This window comes from Cyprinus carpio, chromosome B21 (genome assembly GCF_018340385.1).
Source record: "Cyprinus carpio isolate SPL01 chromosome B21, ASM1834038v1, whole genome shotgun sequence".
Lineage (NCBI taxonomy): Eukaryota > Metazoa > Chordata > Actinopteri > Cypriniformes > Cyprinidae > Cyprinus > Cyprinus carpio.
In genome coordinates, this window is record NC_056617.1 from 13,006,465 (window position 1) to 13,029,175 (window position 22,711).

At 35.6% G+C, this 22,711-nt stretch overlaps 1 protein-coding gene across 1 annotated transcript in view; it reads left to right on the top strand.

Annotated features, from left to right (window-relative positions):
* Window positions 1-21,250, top strand: part of grk6 (G protein-coupled receptor kinase 6) — a 42,880-nt gene extending 21,630 nt beyond the window's left edge. Inside the window, exons 3-16 of the mRNA XM_042747591.1 lie at window positions 3,693-3,805; window positions 6,850-6,927; window positions 11,716-11,816; window positions 12,321-12,413; window positions 13,011-13,074; window positions 13,720-13,860; window positions 14,473-14,663; window positions 14,828-14,865; window positions 15,835-15,924; window positions 16,004-16,212; window positions 16,841-16,978; window positions 17,344-17,481; window positions 19,204-19,338; window positions 21,083-21,250. Of these exons, the coding sequence (XP_042603525.1) occupies window positions 3,693-3,805; window positions 6,850-6,927; window positions 11,716-11,816; window positions 12,321-12,413; window positions 13,011-13,074; window positions 13,720-13,860; window positions 14,473-14,663; window positions 14,828-14,865; window positions 15,835-15,924; window positions 16,004-16,212; window positions 16,841-16,978; window positions 17,344-17,481; window positions 19,204-19,338; window positions 21,083-21,133 (1,580 nt within the window). The 3' untranslated portion in view covers window positions 21,134-21,250. The remainder of the gene's footprint in view (window positions 1-3,692; window positions 3,806-6,849; window positions 6,928-11,715; window positions 11,817-12,320; window positions 12,414-13,010; window positions 13,075-13,719; window positions 13,861-14,472; window positions 14,664-14,827; window positions 14,866-15,834; window positions 15,925-16,003; window positions 16,213-16,840; window positions 16,979-17,343; window positions 17,482-19,203; window positions 19,339-21,082) is intronic.
* The last annotated feature ends 1,461 nt before the right edge of the window (window positions 21,251-22,711 follow it).

The window sequence follows — 22,711 nt, forward strand, 5'->3', positions numbered from 1 at the left end:
TATGTTCACATCAAATAGTGGGATGAACTCTAAAAGTGCTGTCCTTTTTAATTGGTAAAACATGTATGTGTCGAAAGACCTAATAATAAAATGTGACATTCCGTAGTTTTGTCGCATATTCATCTTTTAATCATATTTGCAAATGTCTTGACTCCACAGCAGAGAAAGCAATTTTGTCTTTACTGTTCCAATACTTAAGAAGGGAACTGTGTATGTGTGTGTGTGTGTGTGTGTGTGTGTATATATATATATATATTCATTCATTTATTTTAAAGAAATTTAAAACACACTTTTCAATTTGTAACTTTGTTAGGGTTTAAAAAAAATATATATATATATATACTGTATATACAATATATACAAAATGTATATATATACTGTATATACAGTACATGCAAAAGAGAGAGGGAAAATAACAATAACAAAAAGAATAAAATATTTATTTAAAAAAAAACAAGGAATTGTCATTTACCCTAATATCACTCAGAAAATGCAGCCTATGTTCTATAATACAGTACGCTCTCATGTAGCTCTACAATCACATTTGTATTTGCTTACATTCAAATGTGGCAGATAATGCTACATTATGGTAAAGTGCAATATTTTCAGTGATTAATGTCCAACATTTAAGTTAAATATGGCCACATAAGCTTTGAAATATAGTAAACAACTTGTTTTGTGGTGCTTTTTGTCATCTGACAGCCCCAATTCACTTGCTTATAATTTGGAAAAGTGCTGCATAAAGATTGAAGTTTGAGAAGTTGAAAAAACGAGTTTGGAACAACATTAGTAAAAATTAGTAAATGAGAATCTATTTGCTAAGCTAACATTAGTTAAGATTCTTGGAGATGGTAGCATCTTGTTCTGGACATCAGTATCAAAAACACAATGTATGCTGGTGGTCACCACTCATTTTCAACAGTAATGCTGAGGACAATTATTTCCTGAAGAGATCTCATCTTCTCTAATTAAAACAAGCATATATCAACAGCAGTAAAGCTGATTGTTATCTGCAGTACAGTTTTGCGCTTTTTGCCAGCAGCATTATGAAGTAGCTGTAAGCTCTCCATGTATTTATGCGGCATTGCTATCAATACCAGCCTCCTACACACTGCCTCTATATTGCTGCAGGTCCACACACTCCCAATTGCCTCTGTGTAAATCCTACTGTCTCTTTGCATATACCTGAGCAGCAAATGCAAATCTCAGCCACTGGCCACTGTCTTCCCACTCTGTTCACTTCAATGCATTCTCTCTTCATAATCACACTCATTTCAACCAGTCTATCAGGTGTGTGGCTCACTGGCTACGTTACTGCAAAGCGGAATTAATTGCACGTTTGGCTATACTTGCTCAAACTGACAGAGCTCTATATCAGTCAGGGCAATTAATCCACCAACATTTGGCCATTTTGAGTTTATTAACTGGTAATCGTTTATGTTTGGCTGAATTTCTGTTTTGTTTTGTTTTGTTTATTGAGTATTTTGGATTTTAAGAAATTTGAAAAAAAGTGAAACTGATAATGTAAAATATGAATATATTTCATTTCAGCAATTTGTGTAAATCTTAGTCAGTCTGAATAAATAGGGCTGGGCAATATGATTATATTATTGTATATCGACGATGTCTCATAAGTATCGCCATGTCAATGTCAACCGTCAGGTATCAGATGATTATCAACATTATCGGGGAAAAAAAAGACAAATTTTAAACCTAGTAAGTTGCAAAATAATTTTTACATAGCACCGTAGTCACCATACAGGTCTTTTTGCATGCAAGAATGAAATAATTTAGTAGGAGGGTTGGGAATCGAAAAACTATTCCAATTTCGGAAATCAGATCAGATGCGTAAGGTCAGGATAAATTTACTTGTTATAAAATTACATTTCGAATATAACTCACTTTTGCACTGTTTTCCGCGCTGAGCACACACACACAAACACACACAAAGCACACGCACAAAATTAAAAACTAAAACTAAACTAAAAAGTTTAGTTGCAAACGGATGAAGACTTTTGAAGCTCGGATGAAGAGCTTTGAAGCTCGTCCTCGCAAGCGTTTGGAGTTTCGGGCGCCCAACACTGAATATTATATTGTGGGCGTTGTATTTAGATTAATAAAATAAAAATTATAAAAATTAACATACAGAAATTAAATTTAAATTACCCTGCTTCTAAATAAATGAAGCAATTATTTTTATTTAGTTAAAAACGGACTAAAGTAGACTACCAGAAAAGGGGGGGGGGGAAGAAGAAGAAAAAAAAACCTTAAAGTTTTTGCTCTGAATTCGTTGTTAATCCCTGCATGATTTTAGTAATTAGTGATAAATATCAAATACGTTATAGCTTGACTAAAAGTTTAAAAACAATGCTGCAAGTGTCATAATTTAGGAAATTAAACCTACCATCTTGAAATGTGTCTGCACAGGAGATAATGCCAAAAAGAAAGAGAAACATCAGAATATAGGCATATTTTATTCAAGACATTATTATATGACATTAACATGTATTTATCATTATTACAATCACCGCCAGAATGTCCAACTTCACCATGATAAACTTAAAATTGTGTTCTATTATTTTTACTCAACAGTTCTCCTCACAAAACGAAATTAATTTCAAACACAAATTTGATAAGAACAGAGGGGAAATTATTAGCAACACCAAAATAACAGCAAAGCTAATGTTTTCTGTTAGTTTAGGCACAAACTAAGAAAAGTAAAACCAAACTTTGTGCCAATAATTTAAGACCAAACTGAACATGGTGTGTGTTCTTGGTGCATGTCGGCAATGTTGTCTCGGTGGGGGCGGGGCGTGGTGGAGGTGGGGCTTAGGTAGACGATATTATCGGATATTGCGATATTTTGCGATTATCAATAAGATATTTTTGACATATCACCTAGTCTTAACTCTGAACTTACATTACTAGATCAGTGGTTCTTAAGTGGTGGTCAATTTAAATTTTATATGTTTATTATTATTACTATTTAATTACATTTTATTTTGTAAATTAAATACAAATTGCTATTAAATTTCTAATTAAATGAAAGTAAAATAATTTTTTTATTTATATTAAAATTAAATAAATATTTATGCAAATCATAAAACTTTGGCACACTGAGCATATTCTCAATGCTTACTGCTTAATTTGTTCTCAGTTCTCAATCATTTCTGCATATTGCTGAGCCTGTGTACTTTATGAAAGTATGAATACAATTCAGTTTAATATTTATGGACATTTTTGTTCACTTAGTTTATGCTTAACAGTTTTGGTACTGTGCTGGGTCACAACGTCGTGTTCAGTGAATCTCAAGCAAATCTGCTGTTCTAGATATCAGTATCTGCCATTGCAAAACTCGGGTTGCCCACTAATCTGTACGCAATTACTGTGCATTTTCTTTGAATTTGGCTTAAAAGGAAAAGCTTTACCAATCCTGGGGTGTGCCTTTAATATTTTTAGGATGTTGTCGACAGTATTGTCCATTTCGTTGTGGTCAACTAATGGTTTTGTCTCTTCAGTTTCCTTTCCAAAGCGAGAAGAAGAAAGGAAAGTGCTATTGATTTTTATTGTATTCATCGAATGTCTCAAATGATATTTACTCATTTGTATGTGTGTGTGTGTGTGTGTGCATGCTTAACTCCACCTTTTCAAAGCCCTTAGTCACTGTGTTTCATGTTGTTGTATTTCCACAGAGAAAGACTACAACAGCCTTTGTGAGAGGCAGCCAATCGGACGCTTGCAATTCCGGCAGTTCTGCGACACCAGGCCGGAGTTGAGGCGCTGTGTCAAATTTTTGGATGCTGTGGTGAGAACCAGACCACTAATTGTTCTTCACTTTAAAGGCAAAATGTGTTTGTTTCTTCTCTTTACGAACAACCCGCCTTGGATACAGTGAAACTAGCAAGTTGAGGGTAGTTCTAGAGCAAATATTTCTATAGGAATTACCTTAACACTTTGTTACTCATAACATACTGTGAGGTCACTGTGGTGTTTGGGTGGGCTTGGAACAGCTCTGGCTTTGGAAATAGCCTTTAAATGCTGTTCACACCAAGGGCGATAACTATAACCTTAATAATAATTTTTATTCTATGAGTATAGGGAAGTCCACACTATAGATATAATGATAAGGACACAGAGGAACAACATTGTTGGAATCACTTTTAGAACATTTATTTTTTTCCAGCTGATGAATGATAAAAACAGTCACTCAGAATCCACCTGACATGAAAGAGCTTGTTCATTTTAAACAACAGATGCCATAACTGAAGCGAGCTTTTTGTAATAGACAGAACTTTATCGTCTGTAAGTGTGGACGCTAACAAAGATATCGGTACAAATATTTATATGCTTATTAGGGGTGTAACAGTTAACAAAATTCACGGTTCGGTTCAATACGACACTGGTGTCACGGTTCGATACGTTTTTGATGGGGGGGGTAATTTCTTACTTTGCAATGTTGGAAATATTTCTGTTTTAAACCATGAAGGTGAGCCAATGGACATCATATAAGAAACATGCAAACTTTGCGCAAGAGTTAAGCAGATGATCGTCATCACGGCATTGTGATCTCCCCCTCCCCCCATACCCCCCGCAATCCGCCGCATCCCAATTCCGCGCACACACCCTAAGCCCCCCCGATGTTATCGTCCATCACAATGTTTCACTGTAGACATCATCCGATGCCAATTTGGTAGACATTGCCGAACCCTAGTATATAGCTTACTGTTTTAATTTAGTCCCTTAATATTTCTCTTGTGGCCCGTACATAGTGAAAAAAAAAATTAGAAGAAACGTATTTTGTGTTAAACAGGTTGTTTTTGAAAGTCGGTTCTTAAAATAAGCTAAAGCTTTTTATTTCATTGATTTTTTTTTTATTGATGACTGCAGTGTTAATATTTTGATTATAGGCCTATAATTAATTGTATAATAGACCTGTTTTAAATCACCATTTTTTACAACATGGTAATTGAGGAGTAAATAGTCTAATGTTATCCTCACAGCGCGGTAGTTATGCGGTAATAATCTGTGATATAATTAGTCTAACGAATTCTTCGGTTTATAATGCGTACCGAACCAAAAGCCTCGTACCGAACGGTTCAATACGAATACGTGTATTGTTACACCCCTGATGCTTATCGTTCTTGGTGTGAATAGGCTAAGCTAGTAAAATGTAAAAGTTAACCTCCAGAATAAATAATAACCAAATATCACAGAAAACCAAATGTTTCAGTTTGTAAGGCACAAAAAATGCATACATGGTCAAAATGTTAAGGTATAGCGCTGACCCAATGAAGAAAGTAAACGTTTTATAATGTTTAAAATAAGCTATGTCATTTCAGCAATTTTGTGTAATTCTCAGACTATGTATATCGGCATTTTGTCACTCTAAATCAGTGGTTCTTAAATGGTAGTCCATTAATTTAATTTTAAATCAAATTCAAATATCACAGAAAACCAAATGTTAAAGCTTTCAAGGCATAAAATGCATGCACATAGTCAACAAGCTGTAAAATGCAGGATGTAAGCTATAGCACTGACCTTATAAAGAAAGTGAACTTTCGGTTAAGTGGACTCTCAAAATGGCCTTTATTATTATTGAGCCCTGTAACAGAGTTCAGTTCCAACAATCATGAGCTTCCTTTTCTGTTAGTCTGCTGCCGCCTATGTTGACAGTGGTCACTCATAAAGATTTTTAACAGATCAAATGTCTTTTGAATCAAAACGATCATAGATTTCTTCTGACATTCATTTTCCCTCTAATACAGTTTATAATAGTATTGCCTGCCTGTATTTTTTTTATTATTATTATTCTCTGCTTTTACCCTTTTTCAGAAGTTGGGTGACCCAACACCTCAAGTGAATGCCCACTAGCAAGTCCAACTTAAAAGAAATGTCTGAATTTCTTGTCCACACCCATAACTTAAAAGCTTGACATAGTGGCCTTGGTGATAAAATCACATTCAAACAAAAAAGCATCTCGAACTAATTTGAGGTCAGGTCTGCCGTTCAAAATCCTGCATTTTAAGGCAAATCTTTTAATTGTAAATATTTTGACGTGACATGCCGTTTCAGTTATGGAATGCAGAGTCTGCAGACTACCGCTTACTCTGTTCCTGCAAGCTAGAACATAAACATCACAACGTGCAGATCGCCTTACACGTACATGTGCACGCCCACGTAAAAAAACTTGCTGGTGTTTGCTCCACCTTTAAAGACCTTGATTTTGCATGTTCAGTGGAGAAACCACTGAACCACTACTTTTTGAAGTTTTATAAATGAAAGTGAATCTAAAACCAGATTGTACACATATTCTGAAGCAAATATGTCTGGTGCATGCCTCTGCCAGAGTTCTAGGGTGTTGTGGGTGGTTGCCAGCACATTGATATGTGATTGCTACAGTGGTTGCTTGCTGGCCTAAGTCAAAATCTGGTCCCTCCTTTAATATTTGTATGTTTTGTTGTGTAGTTTTGCTAGTGATTTCATTTGCTTTTGTTGCTTTTGATGGATCATTGTCTTCTTTAGAACATTAAGAAGTTATAAAATTATGTTGAAATCAACTAAATGGTTTGAAATCCAGTCATCCATACAGCTTTGTCATGATTCTATGAAATGTGCAATATGGCTGTTTTGTCTTGTCTTGTCTTGTCTTGTCTTGTCTTGTCTTGTCTTGTCTTGTCTTTAATGCCTGCAGTTGCAGATAGGACATAGAGCACGCTGTAAACTAAAAACAAAGCTGAACTGAAATTGAATCTTTACTGAATGATGATAATGTAAAGTCATCATAAGTTTATAAATAATGAAGAATGTAGATATGACAAATATTACAGCTAATTTTTTCCATAATTTCAGGCGGAGTATGAAGTAACGCCAGATGAGAAGAGGAAGGAGTATGGACAGGAGCTCTTAGACAAGTACCTCAATCCGAAGGTACTGAGATGAGAAGCACAGGAAAGACCCAAATCAACTGGTCATTTTAGAGTTTGTTGTAAAGATAATAGGGATGCTCATTTTGGTTAATTTTCCTGACCGACAACCGCTGCTTGTTAACCAAACCGTTAACTGATCAAATTAGAACTAGATAAAAAGTAAGTCACGACAAACTTTAAGTTGGCTTGGAAAGCCAGACCAGAACATTTGAAAAAGTTTGAAAAGATTAAAAAGTTTAAAAAGTTTTAAGTTCTATGGTTTTTAGTCTGAAATAGTTAAGTTTAAAGTGGTTTTAAAAGATTAAAGTTTGAATGTTTTGAAGGCAATACAGTCTGTCAAAGATAGATAGATAGATAGATAGACAGACAGATAGATATATAGATATATAGATAGATAGATAGATAGATAGATAGATAGATAGATAGATAGATAGATAGATAGATAGATAGATTTAGATAGATTTAGATAGATAGATTTAGATAGGTTGCTAGGGTACTTGGGATGGTTGCTAAGGCATTTGCTAGGGTACCAGTGGCGGTTGCTAGGGTGTAGTTATGTGGTTGCTAAGGTACCCAGGTGGGTTGCTAAGGTAAGTCAATAAGTCTATGGGAAGTAAGTCTATGGGACTTTTATGATTTTTAATCTTAATTTTTATGAAAACTGAAGACTGATCAGTCTGAAAAGATATAGCAACTAACTTCAGATCAATCTGAAGAGCTGGGCTGAGTTTGGAGTTTGTAGAGTTAAAGCTGTAGGAGGAGTTAGACTGAATGCTTTTAGTAAGAAGAATAATAAGAAGATTACATACAATTAAATCAATTAAACTTTATCAATCCAACTTAATAACTGTAATGATGTGTTCACATCAGACGCAAAGCGAATATGTGCATCGCGTTAGTCACTCTAGATTACTCGCGGGATGTTTTTCGTGTCACTTGTGCGAATAAAAACATAGCGCGATCAACCATGGTGGAGATGACTACAGTCGCAAACGCCAATGTGTCTGGGTTCACAGCACCATCCACAGTAGGATGAGTAACGTTAGGATCCTGCATTAATGTGTGTTATATTTTACTACTGTATATATACCCTGATATTACTATTATACTGTATTTATTATTGACAGCAGCATGTCTATAGCCATGCTAATAAAGTACAACTACCACTACAACTGATCTTCCATTGTCTGATTCAATTGGACATGTCAAGAATCTCTTCGCTGATTGGCTTTCGCAAGAATGAGTCATGCGAATTTTCTGCTCTAGTTGAAATTTTTGAACTTGCGTGGAAGACGCATTTGAGGTGAATATCGTGCGTTTGCGCAAACACGTAGCACATAATTCACGTTGCCCGGCGCGAATTTGCCTCTATTCGCGTCTTTGTGTTGACTTTGTAATTTACTCACACGAATAATTACATTCGCATCTGGTATGAACACTCCATAAGTTTAAGTCAGATTTCAGTAAGTTGGCTTTCTGAAGCCAACCTAAGTTAAAGGCTTAGTTCACCCAAAAATGAAAATTCTGTCATTTATTACTCACCCTCATGTCGTTTCAACCCCGTAAGAGATTCGTTCATATTCAGAAAACAAATTAAGATATTTTTGATGGAATCTGAGAGCTGTCTGACCATCCCATAGACAGCAACGCAACTGAAATGTTCCTAAGTCCAGAAACGTAGCAAGGAGATCTGTAAAATAATCCATGTGACATCAGTGGTTCATCCGCAATTATACAAAGCTACAAGAATACTTTTTGTGCGCAAAAGAAAAAGAAATAACAATTTTATTCAACAAATCGTCTCCTCAGCATCACCCTGTAAACAGCGTATGTTGTTCTGTGTCAGCTGCGTAACGCCGGATAGGATACGCTGTTTCCATTCAAATCAAATCACAACAACGTAGGAAACAGCGTATTTGGTGTGATGCAGCTGACACAGAACAGCATGCGTTATTTACAGGGTGATGCTGAGGAGACGAATCTTTGAAAGCGGTGACGTCATGCATGTGCGTAGTACGTGTTAAGCCCAAGACACACTGCACAATTTTCGGCTCTCCCAGACAAAAGATTGGCATCGTGAAACAATCGTGGCGATTTCTGTGATCGTGGCTCCTAATCGGTGGTCCTATGTCGTACATTGAGAGAGGTTCAAAGATGGCCGTTGTCAGACTCTTGCGACCAAAGATAGCCTACGATAATTTTCTGGCAGTGTCAGAAATTCAGCATGTTCATCGTTTGCAGTTACGACCCACGTTTACTGACCAATCAGTAAAAATGCGACATGAAATTAACTCGACATCTTTGAATCAACTTTGACGGTTGTAGTTTTTATGTGTGCCGAAAAAAAGTGGGAGCGGAAGAAATAAGAGCTTAAGGTAAGCAGTTTTATGTTTTAGCTCCACTAAAACATAAAACTGCTTACCTTAAGCTCTTATTTCTTCCGCTCCCACTTTTTTTCAGCACACATAAAAACTACAACTGTCAAAGTGTGATTCATTATGCTCTTTTTGTTTACCACTAGTGCATGCTAATGATGTTTTATTCTTCTATAGAAACATGCGTTGTAGCCTACAAATCAATAGGTGTAATCATCGTACAGTCTACATGCATGTCATACCAAAGTTTATTAGATCCATGTCACACAGTGTGACCAGCAATGATCTTATAGGATTGCTAAAATCGTGCAGTGTGTCGAAGGCAATGGCAGAGTACATGGTACTGTTGTTTCTGCTCAAGAGTTTGCTAATACTTCTTCAGCAAAGTGTGGATTTACTTCACCGAATAAAACGCAGATAGAGAAATCTTGACCGAGGAAACCTGACGACAATAAAAAATGCGATTGCACAAAATATATGGTCTGTGTTCTTTAAGCAATCTAAGGTATTTTTATAAGGATAAAGTATATTTATAATGCAATGGTTATTGACATAGACTTTATCACTGTATATAATGCTATAAAATTGTAAGATTTCTGCCTTATTCTGTGACACGAAACCACATATGAGCTCAAAAATAAGTTATTTGAAACACTCGACTATGTTATGAAGTTAATATGGAGAAAAAGCATGTCGATGAATAATATCTTTGTTGGACAACAGGTTTGTAAATGACTCATACACATGTAAAACTGTATTGCACACGTGCTACTGTACATTTACTCAAGGCTCAGACCGATTTATGTCACACTGTTCAGTGTTATCCAAACCTGTTCCAGATTGTAGAAAGAGCTGCTCAATTTCACGTCCGCATTCTTTCACATCACTCCACACAGTCAAATTTTTACCGGTATATCGCAAACAATAAGATATCGCCCATCCCTAGACAGCGCCAACTACTGGCCTGGCATACGTAATACAGGGTTTTTTTGGCCGTTTTCGCGGATATGTGTAAACGCGAATCGTTTTGGAAACATTGTCGTGTATACGTGAAATTTTTTAAAACGCAAGGGAAAAATGTTTCCATTTTTGACTACATCATTGTCATGTAAATGTAGCCTTAATAAGTTTGTCAATTTCAGTAATGATAATAAATTAGTATTAAATAAAAATGGAATGGACAAGTATCTGTGATGATACATGAAAAATACAAACAATTATTTTATTTTAACATGCAAGCAGAAGCATACAGAGAACATCAGAATAAAATAATATAAATTAAAAAATGAATAAAATAAATAGGACTACACTAAATATATTGCCTATAAATTTAAATAATTATCTAATTAAGATGAAAAAACTAAAACACACACTGAATCCTTCTATGCGCTTTGAAGAACGGTACCGTCAGACATAAAACTATATAGCAGGCCTAACTCAGTGTACAGGTTTTTTTTGTTTTTTTGGTATTTTTTTTTAAGTAACGTGTACATGCTGAACAGATAGACTGGAGTGCTGCCTGTTAACTGTTAGACCCGCGGGAAAATCACCATTACAAAAATCGCTTCAATTAACGGTTCGGGACTTTTCATCCACTTGTCATATGTTTCTATTCACAGCACGTTTTGCAGCGTTGAGCAGTATAGCCAATAACAGACATATCTGTTGATTTCACTAACGTACAGTGGCCAATCAGAGGTGGTTAAGTTACAATCCTTTCACCATCCAAAATGCCGGTGTTCCTCAGTTCTGCTGACACGTTCGCGAACTCTCTCATTAAAACAAAGAAAGTGTAGACATGATGTAAATAAGAGATTAACTGCGCAGTGTAAAGGTTCTTTTATTACTTTTTATTAACTTTGTGAGATCGCACTACAGTAAGATGAGTGACAGCTTTCCAGTGATAATAATGGCACTTTCTAGGCTGTAATAATCCATTCAGAATTTGAATATACTTATGGATTCACTCTCTGATAACCATTTATCCAATATTGCCAATTACCATTGTGTTGCATATACTAGCCTACATCAGTTAACTAAGTGAAGGTGAAGCAGGTGCTTGCTCAGCGAAATATGTCTGTATAGCCTAGGCACGCGCCCTTGAGTAAACAAATAACTTCTATAGTATTGTTTTCTTCCACCATGCAGTAAACGTGTAATAAAAATAGTAGGAAAAAAAATCCTTTTAAACCGTTTAACTGATAGTATTAATCTGTGAAAATTCTTACTGTCGGTTAACAGTTAAACATTCAATATGAGCATCCCTAAAAGATAACTAATGTGTCATATCTCATAATTTAAATGCAGTTGTTTTTTAATTTCCTTTTTGCTTTGTTCATAGCATAATTCATGAGCATGTAAGCATTTATTTGTGTTTAAAAGATATTTTCATGTTCTAATTCTTCCATTTGCAGTCAGAGGACAATGTCCCTGAGGTAACAAAGGAGATGGTGACTAAGTGTGCAGAACGCTTGCAACAGGAGGCATGTAAAGAGCTCTTCATGGAGTGTACCAAGTGAGTCTTTTAGACAGGAAACACTCTTATTATCCCATTAGATGGCACTAGTAGATACTCCTACCCTGCCACTGTCTGACAAACACATGGCATCAGATCAACATTTTTCTGAGTGAAACGAAATGGAGCATTTTCATGCAAATCAGTTAATTAAATCAGGATGTGAGAGTCATATTTTTTTACTGTGCAATTTTGTAACACTTTAGTGGAAGTCGTGCCCTAGTGGTAAGAGAGTTTGACTCCTAACCCTAAGGTTGTGGGTTCAAGTCTCGGGCTGGCAATACCATGACTGAGGTGCCCTTGAGCAAGGCACCGAACCCCCAACTGCTCCCCGGGCGCCGTAGCATAAATGACTGCCCACTGCTCCGGGTGTGTGTTCACGGTCTGTGTGTGTGCACTTTGGATGGGTTAAATGCACAAATTCTGAGTATGGGTCACCATACTTGGTTGTATGTCACGTCACTCACTCACACTCACTTTATCTCAATGTTTTCTTTCTTGTAGACTGATCCATGACTTCCTGAGCATGGCCCCCTTCGCAGACTACCTCGATAGTATGTACTACAGTCGCTTCTTACAGTGGAAATGGCTTGAGAGGTATAAACAGCTCCTGAATGCATTTTGAACTTTTTGGTTTTGTTTATAATGTACAAACTCAGTGATTTTCTGTAGTTCTGAACTCTCATATGCATGTTAAATGACAGCAATTATATTTAGTTAATAAGTTTTTTTCACCGCTGAGTAGAGTCTAATTATTCCTTTGGGTGCCATGATTTATTTATGAAGCTAAGCTTATGCAAACCAGATGTGAACTCTGAACTTGCTATTTATTTACTTTTAGTCATAAAAATGTCCTTTGACTGAAAGTCTAAGGCAGGCCTGGACAATTCCCATCCAGACCTTTTACAGAGAATAATATGATATGCCGGAACAAATACTTTCACTCTCATGTACACATTAAGAGGCCTAGTTCACTAGCCATCTACTGAATATGTAAAACAAAAAAGGGTCTTAATTATATTAAAGCCATGCGTTTTAATATTGTGCCTCAGTGTCTCTTGAGATATAAGCTTCTTGTGAAGGCAACAGGAAGTTATTCTACTGTAAAAGTATGTTATAATTAAATAAGACGGGGTCATGTTCGTTCTCATGAAATGTAACTTTTGTTTATTATTCTCTTCCTTTCCTCAACAGACAGCCAGTCACAAAAAACACATTCCGTCAGTATAGGGTTTTGGGAAAGGGAGGCTTTGGCGAGGTGAGTGTGAAATGATTAAGCATCGCTCTGTTTATGGCAGAAACATATTGAGGCATTATTAGTTATTAACTGGAATGCCACTAAATCAAACGCTATCTGTCTACTCCAGGGTTCATAAGGCTAATATCCTATTTTTGTTACGCTATCAGACATAAATCCTTCAGATTATCATACACATTGCCATTCAATGTTGGCAGATATAGAGCATGCAAGTATTTTTATTACTCTCAGCTGCCCTTTAGAAGGTCCTTTTAGATGAATCCCTTTTAGGAACAAATCAGAGTCATATAAGCAATTTTTTGCATTAGTTTTATGACCGGTTTTATTTATTTTTAAAAAATATTGAATTAAAGTACTTTTTATCCTGAATTTACACTGTAATTATAATAAAAATGTCACAATGCAAAATTTAAAGGCAAGATAATGAATCCCAACAAACCAAAAACAATTACCAAACTGATCAAAAATCACTTCCCTCTATCCCCCAAAAAAGCATGAAATATCTCTTTGTATACTGTCTAGTACAGCCTCATCACATTTGTATGACAATTTACATAAATTAGAATTTCATGTAAGAAAGTTACAAATAAATGCCCCCCCTTCAATTTTCCCACTGAGCTTTTATTTTTAATTTTTTTGCACCCAGTCTGTGCATGCCAGGTGCGGGCCACAGGGAAGATGTACGCCTGCAAAAAGCTGGAGAAGAAACGTATCAAAAAGAGGAAAGGAGAGTCCATGGCCCTGAATGAGAAGCAGATTCTGGAGAAAGTCAACAGTCTGTTTGTTGTAAGCATCTGAAGTGCTTATTTCACCCAATCTTGCGTTTGTTTTGTTAGTGCGTAACCTTATCTTTCAATCTCTTCCACACATATGTTTTCTACAAAAAAAAAACATGAAGTCGCTTTAGTTCTGACTTCTGTTTTTGGTCTGATTAGCTCACAGAGGCCCTGCTTTTGTCATTTCCTGTGAGATCACAGGAGATCTGAGTGCCCATTTTGGATCTTCAGATTTAGACAAATTAAGGCATGGAGATCTGATGTAGAGAGATTGTAGTGTTACTGTTGTTTCTATTTAATGTTTACATTCAGAATCCTACACTTTATTTAAAAAACAGAAACCGAAAAAATTGTTTTTTTTTATATAAAATTGAAATTTCAAAACCTTAACATCTGATGGTAATCCCTATTTTGATGAAATAATAACTTTGTATTTGGGGTTTGTGTATCTAAAGGCCTGACCTCGAGCATGCTATTTTGAGTTGTTTTGTTTGGCGGTTATTCTTGGGATTTTCTCTTAATTTATCCTCCATTTTTAGGCACTTTCCCACACAGGCTGTATCAAATACGGGAATTCTTTTTTTGTAACTGAACCAATGTACCTTCCTGTTTTCCCATGGAGGTGAGTCTCGCATATGCATACGAGACAAAAGACGCCCTGTGTTTGGTGCTCACGCTGATGAACGGAGGGGACCTGAAGTTCCATATCTACCACATGGGAGAGGCAGGTTTTGATGAGAAGAGAGCTGTGTTTTATGCTGCTGAGATCTGCTGTGGGTTAGAAGACCTCCATTGTGAGAGGATAGTATACAGGTGAAAAGATTCAGACTGAATTGTGGTTTACAAGGCATTGTTTGCAACAACAACAAAAAATACTGATAATTAAAAGTGTTGACTTTATTCAAATGCTGTTATTTTTTGTGAAATTTTGGTTGTTGATTGTTGACTGACTGGTTTCTTTGTTTATCTTCTGTTAGGGATTTGAAGCCAGAAAATATACTACTGGACGATCATGGTTAGCAGCATCTTTTCTTTGTGATTGCTTATGAAATTTACTGGTTACTGTAATGGTAATTGGTATGAAAATGGTAAAAAAAAAAAAAAAAATCTTAAAGGGACGTTCCAAACCCGTAAGACCTTTCTTCATCTTCAGAACACAAATTAAGACATTTCTGATGAAATCCAAGAGCTCTCTGACCCTCCATAGACAGCAACACAACAGAAATCATGTCACATGGACTATTTTACAGATGTCCTTGCTACATTTCTAGGGCTGGGAACATTTCGGTTGTGTTGCTTAATCTGAATTTGTGTTCTGAAGATGAATAAAGATCTTACAGGTTTGGAACGACATGAGGGTGTGTAATTAATATCAGAATTATCATTTTTAGGTGAACTATCCCTTTAAAGAAAAGCTGTGTCACATGGAATGTCACATTCTAAACTAGCACTAATGTTTGCCACAAGAGGGGGTAGAGTACATAATATTGTTTTTGAGCCATAAAGTTCAACATCCACATTTATAACATACAGTCAGCTGTATGTGTCAGTTTATTGAACTAGGGCTGTTAACAAAATAAATGTTCATCAAATTAATTACAGGACATGCTGCAGGGTTTCCCATATTCATGGAAACCTAGAAATAACAGGGAATTTTACAAATATTTGTAATATAAATGAATCTAGTTTTTGTAAGTTTGATTTTAGCAGAATTATAATAATAAATCATTATCAGGTTGTCAAACTGCTGAAAAAATCATGAAAAAATCATAGAAATTAAATGATCAAAGTGTGGGAACCCTTACATTAATTGCAATCTTTTAAAAGAAGATAATTTAAATAAATGATTTTGGCATATGGAATTTCAAAATAAGTTGATTTTAAAAGATTACTCAAGTTATTAGTAAAACTAACCACTGATAGACATCATTTAAGCGTGCTTATGGAAGAAGTAATTTAACAAAGCTGTTATGTTTCACCTCAGGTCATATACGTATATCAGACCTGGGCCTGGCTGTGCATGTACCAGAAGGTCAGACAATCAAAGGACGGGTGGGAACTGTGGGGTACATGGGTATGTATTTGACTTTTAGTAACATATTAGCAGCAGCTGGAACAATCATTGTGACCTGAATATGTTTATGCCCCATCAGCCCCAGAGGTGGTGAAGAATGAGCGTTACACATTCAGTCCAGACTGGTGGGCTCTCGGATGTCTTCTCTATGAGATGATCCAGGGCCAATCACCCTTTCAGCAGCGCAAGAAAAAAATTAAGCGAGAGGAAGTGGAGCGGCTAGTGAAAGAGGTGGAGGAAGAATATTCCAGCAAGTTCTCAGAGGATGCCAAATCACTCTGTAAAATGGTAAGTATGCAAACAATTATTCAATTCAATTCAATTTACTGATCTGCATAATAAGTAATAGCAATTAAACACATACATCAGTATTTCTAAGAAAATCCCCATTTTTTTCTGTCAAGTTCATCTTTTAAATGTGCTAAATGGAAACACAAGGAATATTACATTTTTAGTTGGCAATGTTGTTCTGAGATGCTTGCAGAACAGATTTTGAACATCTTAATGAGATAGTTCGTGCAAAAATGAGAATTCTGTCTTAATTTCCTCCCCTTCGTGTCAGGTGAACATATCATTTTTGTCCATACTATTAAAGTCAATGGAAACTGAAACTTTTTGGAAACTTTCTTCAAAACAACAAAAAAAGGGTTATCACATGTTTGGAATGGCAAATGTGGGTGATGATGGAATTTACTATTTTTTTTTTGTGTGTGTGGAAAGGAAAGATTTTATATAGTTGTTATTTGTTGTTGTTGTAAGAAACGTAATTATAAATTTTTATTTTTATTTTTCTGTATTAAAGCCTATGTTAATATGGTATTAAAACAAATAAATAAAAACATTTTGAACATCTTTACAGTTGTCAAAAAGGTGTTAAAGATGATTTATTTCAGCAAGTGTGCACTTTTTTCCTTAGCTGCTAGCCAAAGACCCTAATGAGAGGCTTGGCTGTCAGGGGGATGGAGCCACAGAGGTGAAAGCCCACCCTATTTTTCGTTCCATCAACTTCAAGCGACTTGCAGCAGGCATGCTCGAAGCACCCTTTATTCCAGATGTAAGTATCTTCTGAGCCTCTAAATAATTTAATTGGGAATATTAACCACAACTACTGTTGTTATTATTATTATTAGTTGTTCACTGTTCAAATCATTTGTTCACCCAAAAATAATAAGTCTGCCTCATGTTGTTCCAAACCCATTCAAACATATTTTTTCTTGGAACATAGAAATTTTGAATAATGTGCCAGTTGCTCTTTTCCTTGGATTTACATTTATTGATAAAACACATTTGTATAAAGAAAATAACAAAAGTCAGTTCAGAGTGTGACTTGCAAATGGTTTGTTCATGAATCAGACATCTCTTCTTATTTTAATGAATGCACAAGGTCCGTAGCATGACATGCTTTTATGTCTATCTCAGCCTCAGGCCATCTACTGTAAGGATGTGTTGGACATCGAACAGTTCTCCACAGTGAAAGGGGTGGAGCTGGAACCCAAAGATGACTCCTTCTACAGCAAAGTATCCACTGGAAGTGTTCCCATCCCCTGGCAAAATGAGGTCAGATCACTACCCAGAATAACCTCAGTAAATGTTTTACCCTGATTGACGATTTATGACCAGCATACAATAAAATGGAAATTAATGTTGACTTTGATAATGTGTGCAAACAGACTTCAGTCAATGCAAATATGTGATATTTTTTCTTGACATGAATGCAACGTTGCCATTCTGAAATTAACTGCCTTGTATAATTGGTCTGGTTTTAGGTTAACCCGACTCTGATCTGATGTGTTTCTTACCTTTACATAAGATGCATTCTTGTGAAATAAAATGAACAGGAACACCTAGAAATTGGCATGAGAAGCAACACAATAGCTGAAAGACTACTGTCTAAAGGCCAGATTTACAAACAGCTTGCACCAGTGCAAACCATCTTTTGGCATTAAAATAGTACTGTCAGGATTTACTAAAGATGCACACTGAAGAATTAGCACTGAAAAGGCATGGACACAGTTATTTTTGCGCCTGACCTTAGTAAATATGCATTTCTAGGAGATTTTCTTTCAGACGCAAAATTTATGGGAGGAGAGTATTTAAATGAATCACGCAATGAGATTTACTAACGTTTGCACTTGTCAATTTACTGGTATTTGCGCCATTATTTAATGCCCCAAAAATAACATGTCGTAAAGCAGGCGGTAATTTGCGCTGCTTTTGGTGGATTGCGCTAGTCAATTTGGAAATGATCTGGCTGCGTCTGTGTTCTTTAATGTGTATATTGTTAGTAAATCACCCGCAGAAATTTCCCCTCCCATCGGTGCTTTTATGGATTTGCGCTCTAACGCTAATTTGCCCAGTTTAATAAATCTGGCACTAAATGTGTATAGCTGTTGTGGAGTTGCTTGAAAATGGATGAATTTAAGTAGTGGCAGATCTTTTCATCGATGTTGTAAAATAAATCTGAATGCAAAATTGCAGTTAATCGTAAGAATTTCAGGACTGTAAGGTTAATTAGACTAAATGATTAGAAAAGCCCAGCACATGTCACCAGAGAAAAGTCTGTTGTTTTATCAGATGAATTATGACAATGTGATTCAAATTACTAGCTCAAAGGTTTAAAAAACTGAAACAATAAAACAGTAATTTTGTGTCAATTACATTTCATTCATAGTTTCAAGATATTAGAATGTGAGTTAAATGTATATCTAACATAAATTATAAATTACTTTTATTATGAATAAGGGTGATCGGGACATTGTCATTTTAATTAGAATTTATTTTCATATTATTTAAATACTTATACTGTAGTTTATATTTAAGTGTGTAGTGTATATAGTGTATAATATATTACTTTTTTTATTACAATTATTTGCTAATTATTTTGAATTTACTTTTATTTTTATATTTTCGGTTTTCATTTTAATTTCATTTAAAAACTTTTTTACAGATATATCTAAATGGTTATCATCATTTTTATTTTAGTTTTAGTTGTATTTCAGTTTGTAATCCAAGTTTAAATTAAGTTTTTAATCTGTTTCTTTTCAGTTTTATTTCTGATAACAAAATAGTTTTTAATCGTTTTGATCTTGGTTTACAATCACAGAAATGGACAGAATTCATAAAAATGCTAATTTAAGAGGGTTTTCAAAGTAGTTACTAGAAACTTTGTAGTTAATATTAGGACCTGGTGGTCACAACTTGCCCCTGTGACAACAAGCCCCATTTCTCCCTATATTAGTTTGACTTTTATTCTGAGTGTTATTTCATTGATCCATTCAGATGATAGAGACGGAGTGCTTTAAAGAACTTAACATCTTGAATTTGGATGGCACTGTGCCCCCTGACCTGGACTGGAGAGGTCAACCCTCACCCCCACCCAAGCAGGGCTTACTGCAAAGACTCTTCGGCCGGCAGGTGAGATTTCCTCACATCCTTCTATTATTTATATGCTGTGTTTTTGCTCCAAGGCATTATTGTTTGTTCCATTAGTAAATGAGGTTGTCAGCATCGGGTTTTCAGCTCAGCCAAAGTGTATCTGAACCTGTTTATATCCTGTTTGATACTGAAATCGTATATGGCTTAGCAGGCAATTCTTGTAATGAAATAAAATAACAGTGTGCAGGATTTCTTCCCCCTCTTCTTGCTGTATAATTAGGCCCAATCCCAAATCTATTTTATACCCTTTCACCTACCCCTACCCTTACCTCTGTGCCAACCCCTTCCCCTTGTCCCTTGAAACAGAGTATCAAACATTATCATACATCGTATATACCGGTGAAAATTAAAACCACAACAATACCGTTACACGTCATCATATGTCGTCAAGCTTCTACAAGACATGCCTATACTGGTGTGATGGTGTGCATTAGAGCCTTTAATTACTGTTTTATATTAATGCACTGCTTTTACTGACACACACACGCACACATATCAGAATTCGCACAGCTCACACATTCAGGAGCAAAGAAACTTGTCAACGCTGCCCCTTGACTTTTATTAATTACGTAGTTTAAATATTGAATTGCTACATTATATTTTCTTGCAACGAGTGGATAAAATTGTTGTTTTTGAAGTAAACTCACTCATTGTAAAGAGAGACGTACAGACGCACGTACATGAAACTTTCATCTCTCTCTCTCTGATTGATCATATTTGAGAAAAAGGTTTAGCGATTTCTAATTATGTCTCAGTGTCTATGGTGGTTATCACCCTGATCATACATGAAAATATGTTGTGGCACAAACGTGCGATAAGTAATAATTTAACGTTAGCAAACTTTAGCAATTTTTTGTAAACATTTCTTTGAATAAAATTACCATAAATATGAACACACGATTGAATGTAACATAAAACAAATGATTACTTTTCATTTAAATCGTTATTAATGCCAATATTTTTTTTTTTTTTTTTCGCTCGGGCAGCCATGTTGTCGCTGTAGCCAGTTTATGCTGAGATTTGAATTGTGGTCCTGAAAAATCTTAGTATGAAGGGGTATTTCGCCCTTCCCCCTACCCCTACACCTCCAGCCAAAAGAGATTCAAGACACCCCTACCCCTTCACATGATACGCAAAACGGAGGGGTAGGGGTAAGGGGTAGAAATGGGATTGGGCCTTAGTTAGATACATGAAATGATTTATGTAATATACTCTGTTTACTAATGTATAACTTTTTAGAGGCTTTTGCCTTGCTTCTCAGTTTTATTTGGACCTCCAGGCACTCTTTAATCGGAATGTAAATGTAAACAGAAATTTTTTATTACAAAAAAGTCAAAAAGTAGGCCCTTCATTGTGAAATGGTAGAAACAGCATGTAATGGTTTGACGAATGCTATTTTGTTCCTGTGTTGAAATATTTCCTATCGAAACAGGAAGTTTGGGCTGGACATTGAAGGCCTTGTGCTTTTTTTTTTTTAAATAATAATAATTTAAAGTTAAGACACATTACCAAACCATTATTTGCTAGGCTGACTGTGTGTTTTCTAGGAATAGAAAGTGCATTTTCAAAATTGTACATTTGCTAAATATTTGAGCCAACTTTTATTAGCCCACTACTGTGACCTCAAAGCTAAGAGACAACCTACATTCTTTGATTCTTGATTCTTTTAATGCTATGTGAAAATGTCTGTTTGACGGTGCATGTGTCTATGCTGCCCCCACAGGACTGCTGTGGAAATTGCAGCGACAGTGAGGAGGAGCCCACACGGATGTGAAGGCGTGGCCTGGTTGTGGCTCCTCCCCTACACCACTGAGGATCTCATTTGTTTACAGTTTTTGCACATTTGTATTTTTAAGATAGCTCTATATAAACATTGGAATGTATATTTTCACTATATAGCCATGCAGTGTATCGTATTTAAAGTCATCGAAATGAAAAGGACAGAAAATTATTATTGTCCTTTATCATGTGTGACATATGGAAAGGACAGATCTTTCAACACTGCTCAAGTCTCAAACCCGGTTGACCCAACCGATCCTGTACATTTCTTCATCATTACTTCCAGCATCCTCTCTCCTCTTTCTTTCTTTTTTCTTTCACGAACTAACTCACACACATGTACAGTATGCACTCTGAATATTTGTTTTAGATGCGGGGAGCAAAGGAAATTTGCTTTTGCAGATATTTTTATATTTATATTTTGAATTTTATTTTCTTATGGTAATCTCGACAATCAAATGACACCATTTGTATAAAACAGTGATAAATGTGCATTAATAGAATTTAAAAAAAAGCAAAAACAGGAAGTGACTATAAAACAGAGGAAAATTTTAACATCATAAATTCTCTACCAGAAGTCTCAAATACGTAAGGTTACTTAGCCAGAGATACCTAGAAAACCAAATAGACGTGATTAAAGTGCATATATGTACAATAACAATGGCTGACAGTTGTACCATGTTGTAAATATGCGACACTCATCTGTAAAGTCTTCAGCGCGTCTTCCTGCTAATTCTTCTCTGGATAATTAGGAAAAACATCCTGATTATAGTCCTGTGTGGCCCATATGTTACAAAATGTGTCGAATCATAAGGCATTATTTTTCATTTACGATATATTTCACAACATGACTGGTAACAACATGACAGTAATTTGTCATTCCAGCTCTGAAGACTGAAGGACTTTAATTAAGGCCTATTTCACACTGCACACTTAAGCAGGGCGTAAGCAGCGCATATATTTTCTTGCCGCTCATGTTAACAGATCTGAACATTCACACTGGACGCTGCAGCAATGCGTAGCAGAGCAGAAGCAGCAGAGCCGCAAATATTTGCTTCACTGCTCACACAGTATTTTTGGCCAAAATATGCATGTTGACATGAAAAATTAACAAATTTACCATAAAATTATAAAAGTGATGTCTACTGTGTTTCACACAATCATCAAATGACTTTCAGCACTGCGGGGAAAAAAAATAATTAAATCTCTGAAAATGCAAGTTTGTTTGCCCAGACCTCAAATCATGTTTAAATGATTACAGTTTTTCTCAAATTGATTTGACACTTTTCTCCAAACTGTTAACACAGTGATCTGAACACTTCATAATTGTCCTAAACAAATCATGCAAACAATACATCATCTGTATAATAAGCTTTCCTTTGATGCATGATTTGTTAGGAAAGGACAATATTTGGCCGAGATACAACTATTTGAAAATCAACTTTAAAGTTGTCCAACTGAAGTTCTTAGCAATGCATATTACTAAGTTTTGATAAATTTACAGTAGGAGTTTACAAAATATCTTCATGGAACATGATTTTTACTTAATATCCTAATGATTTTTGGCAAAAAG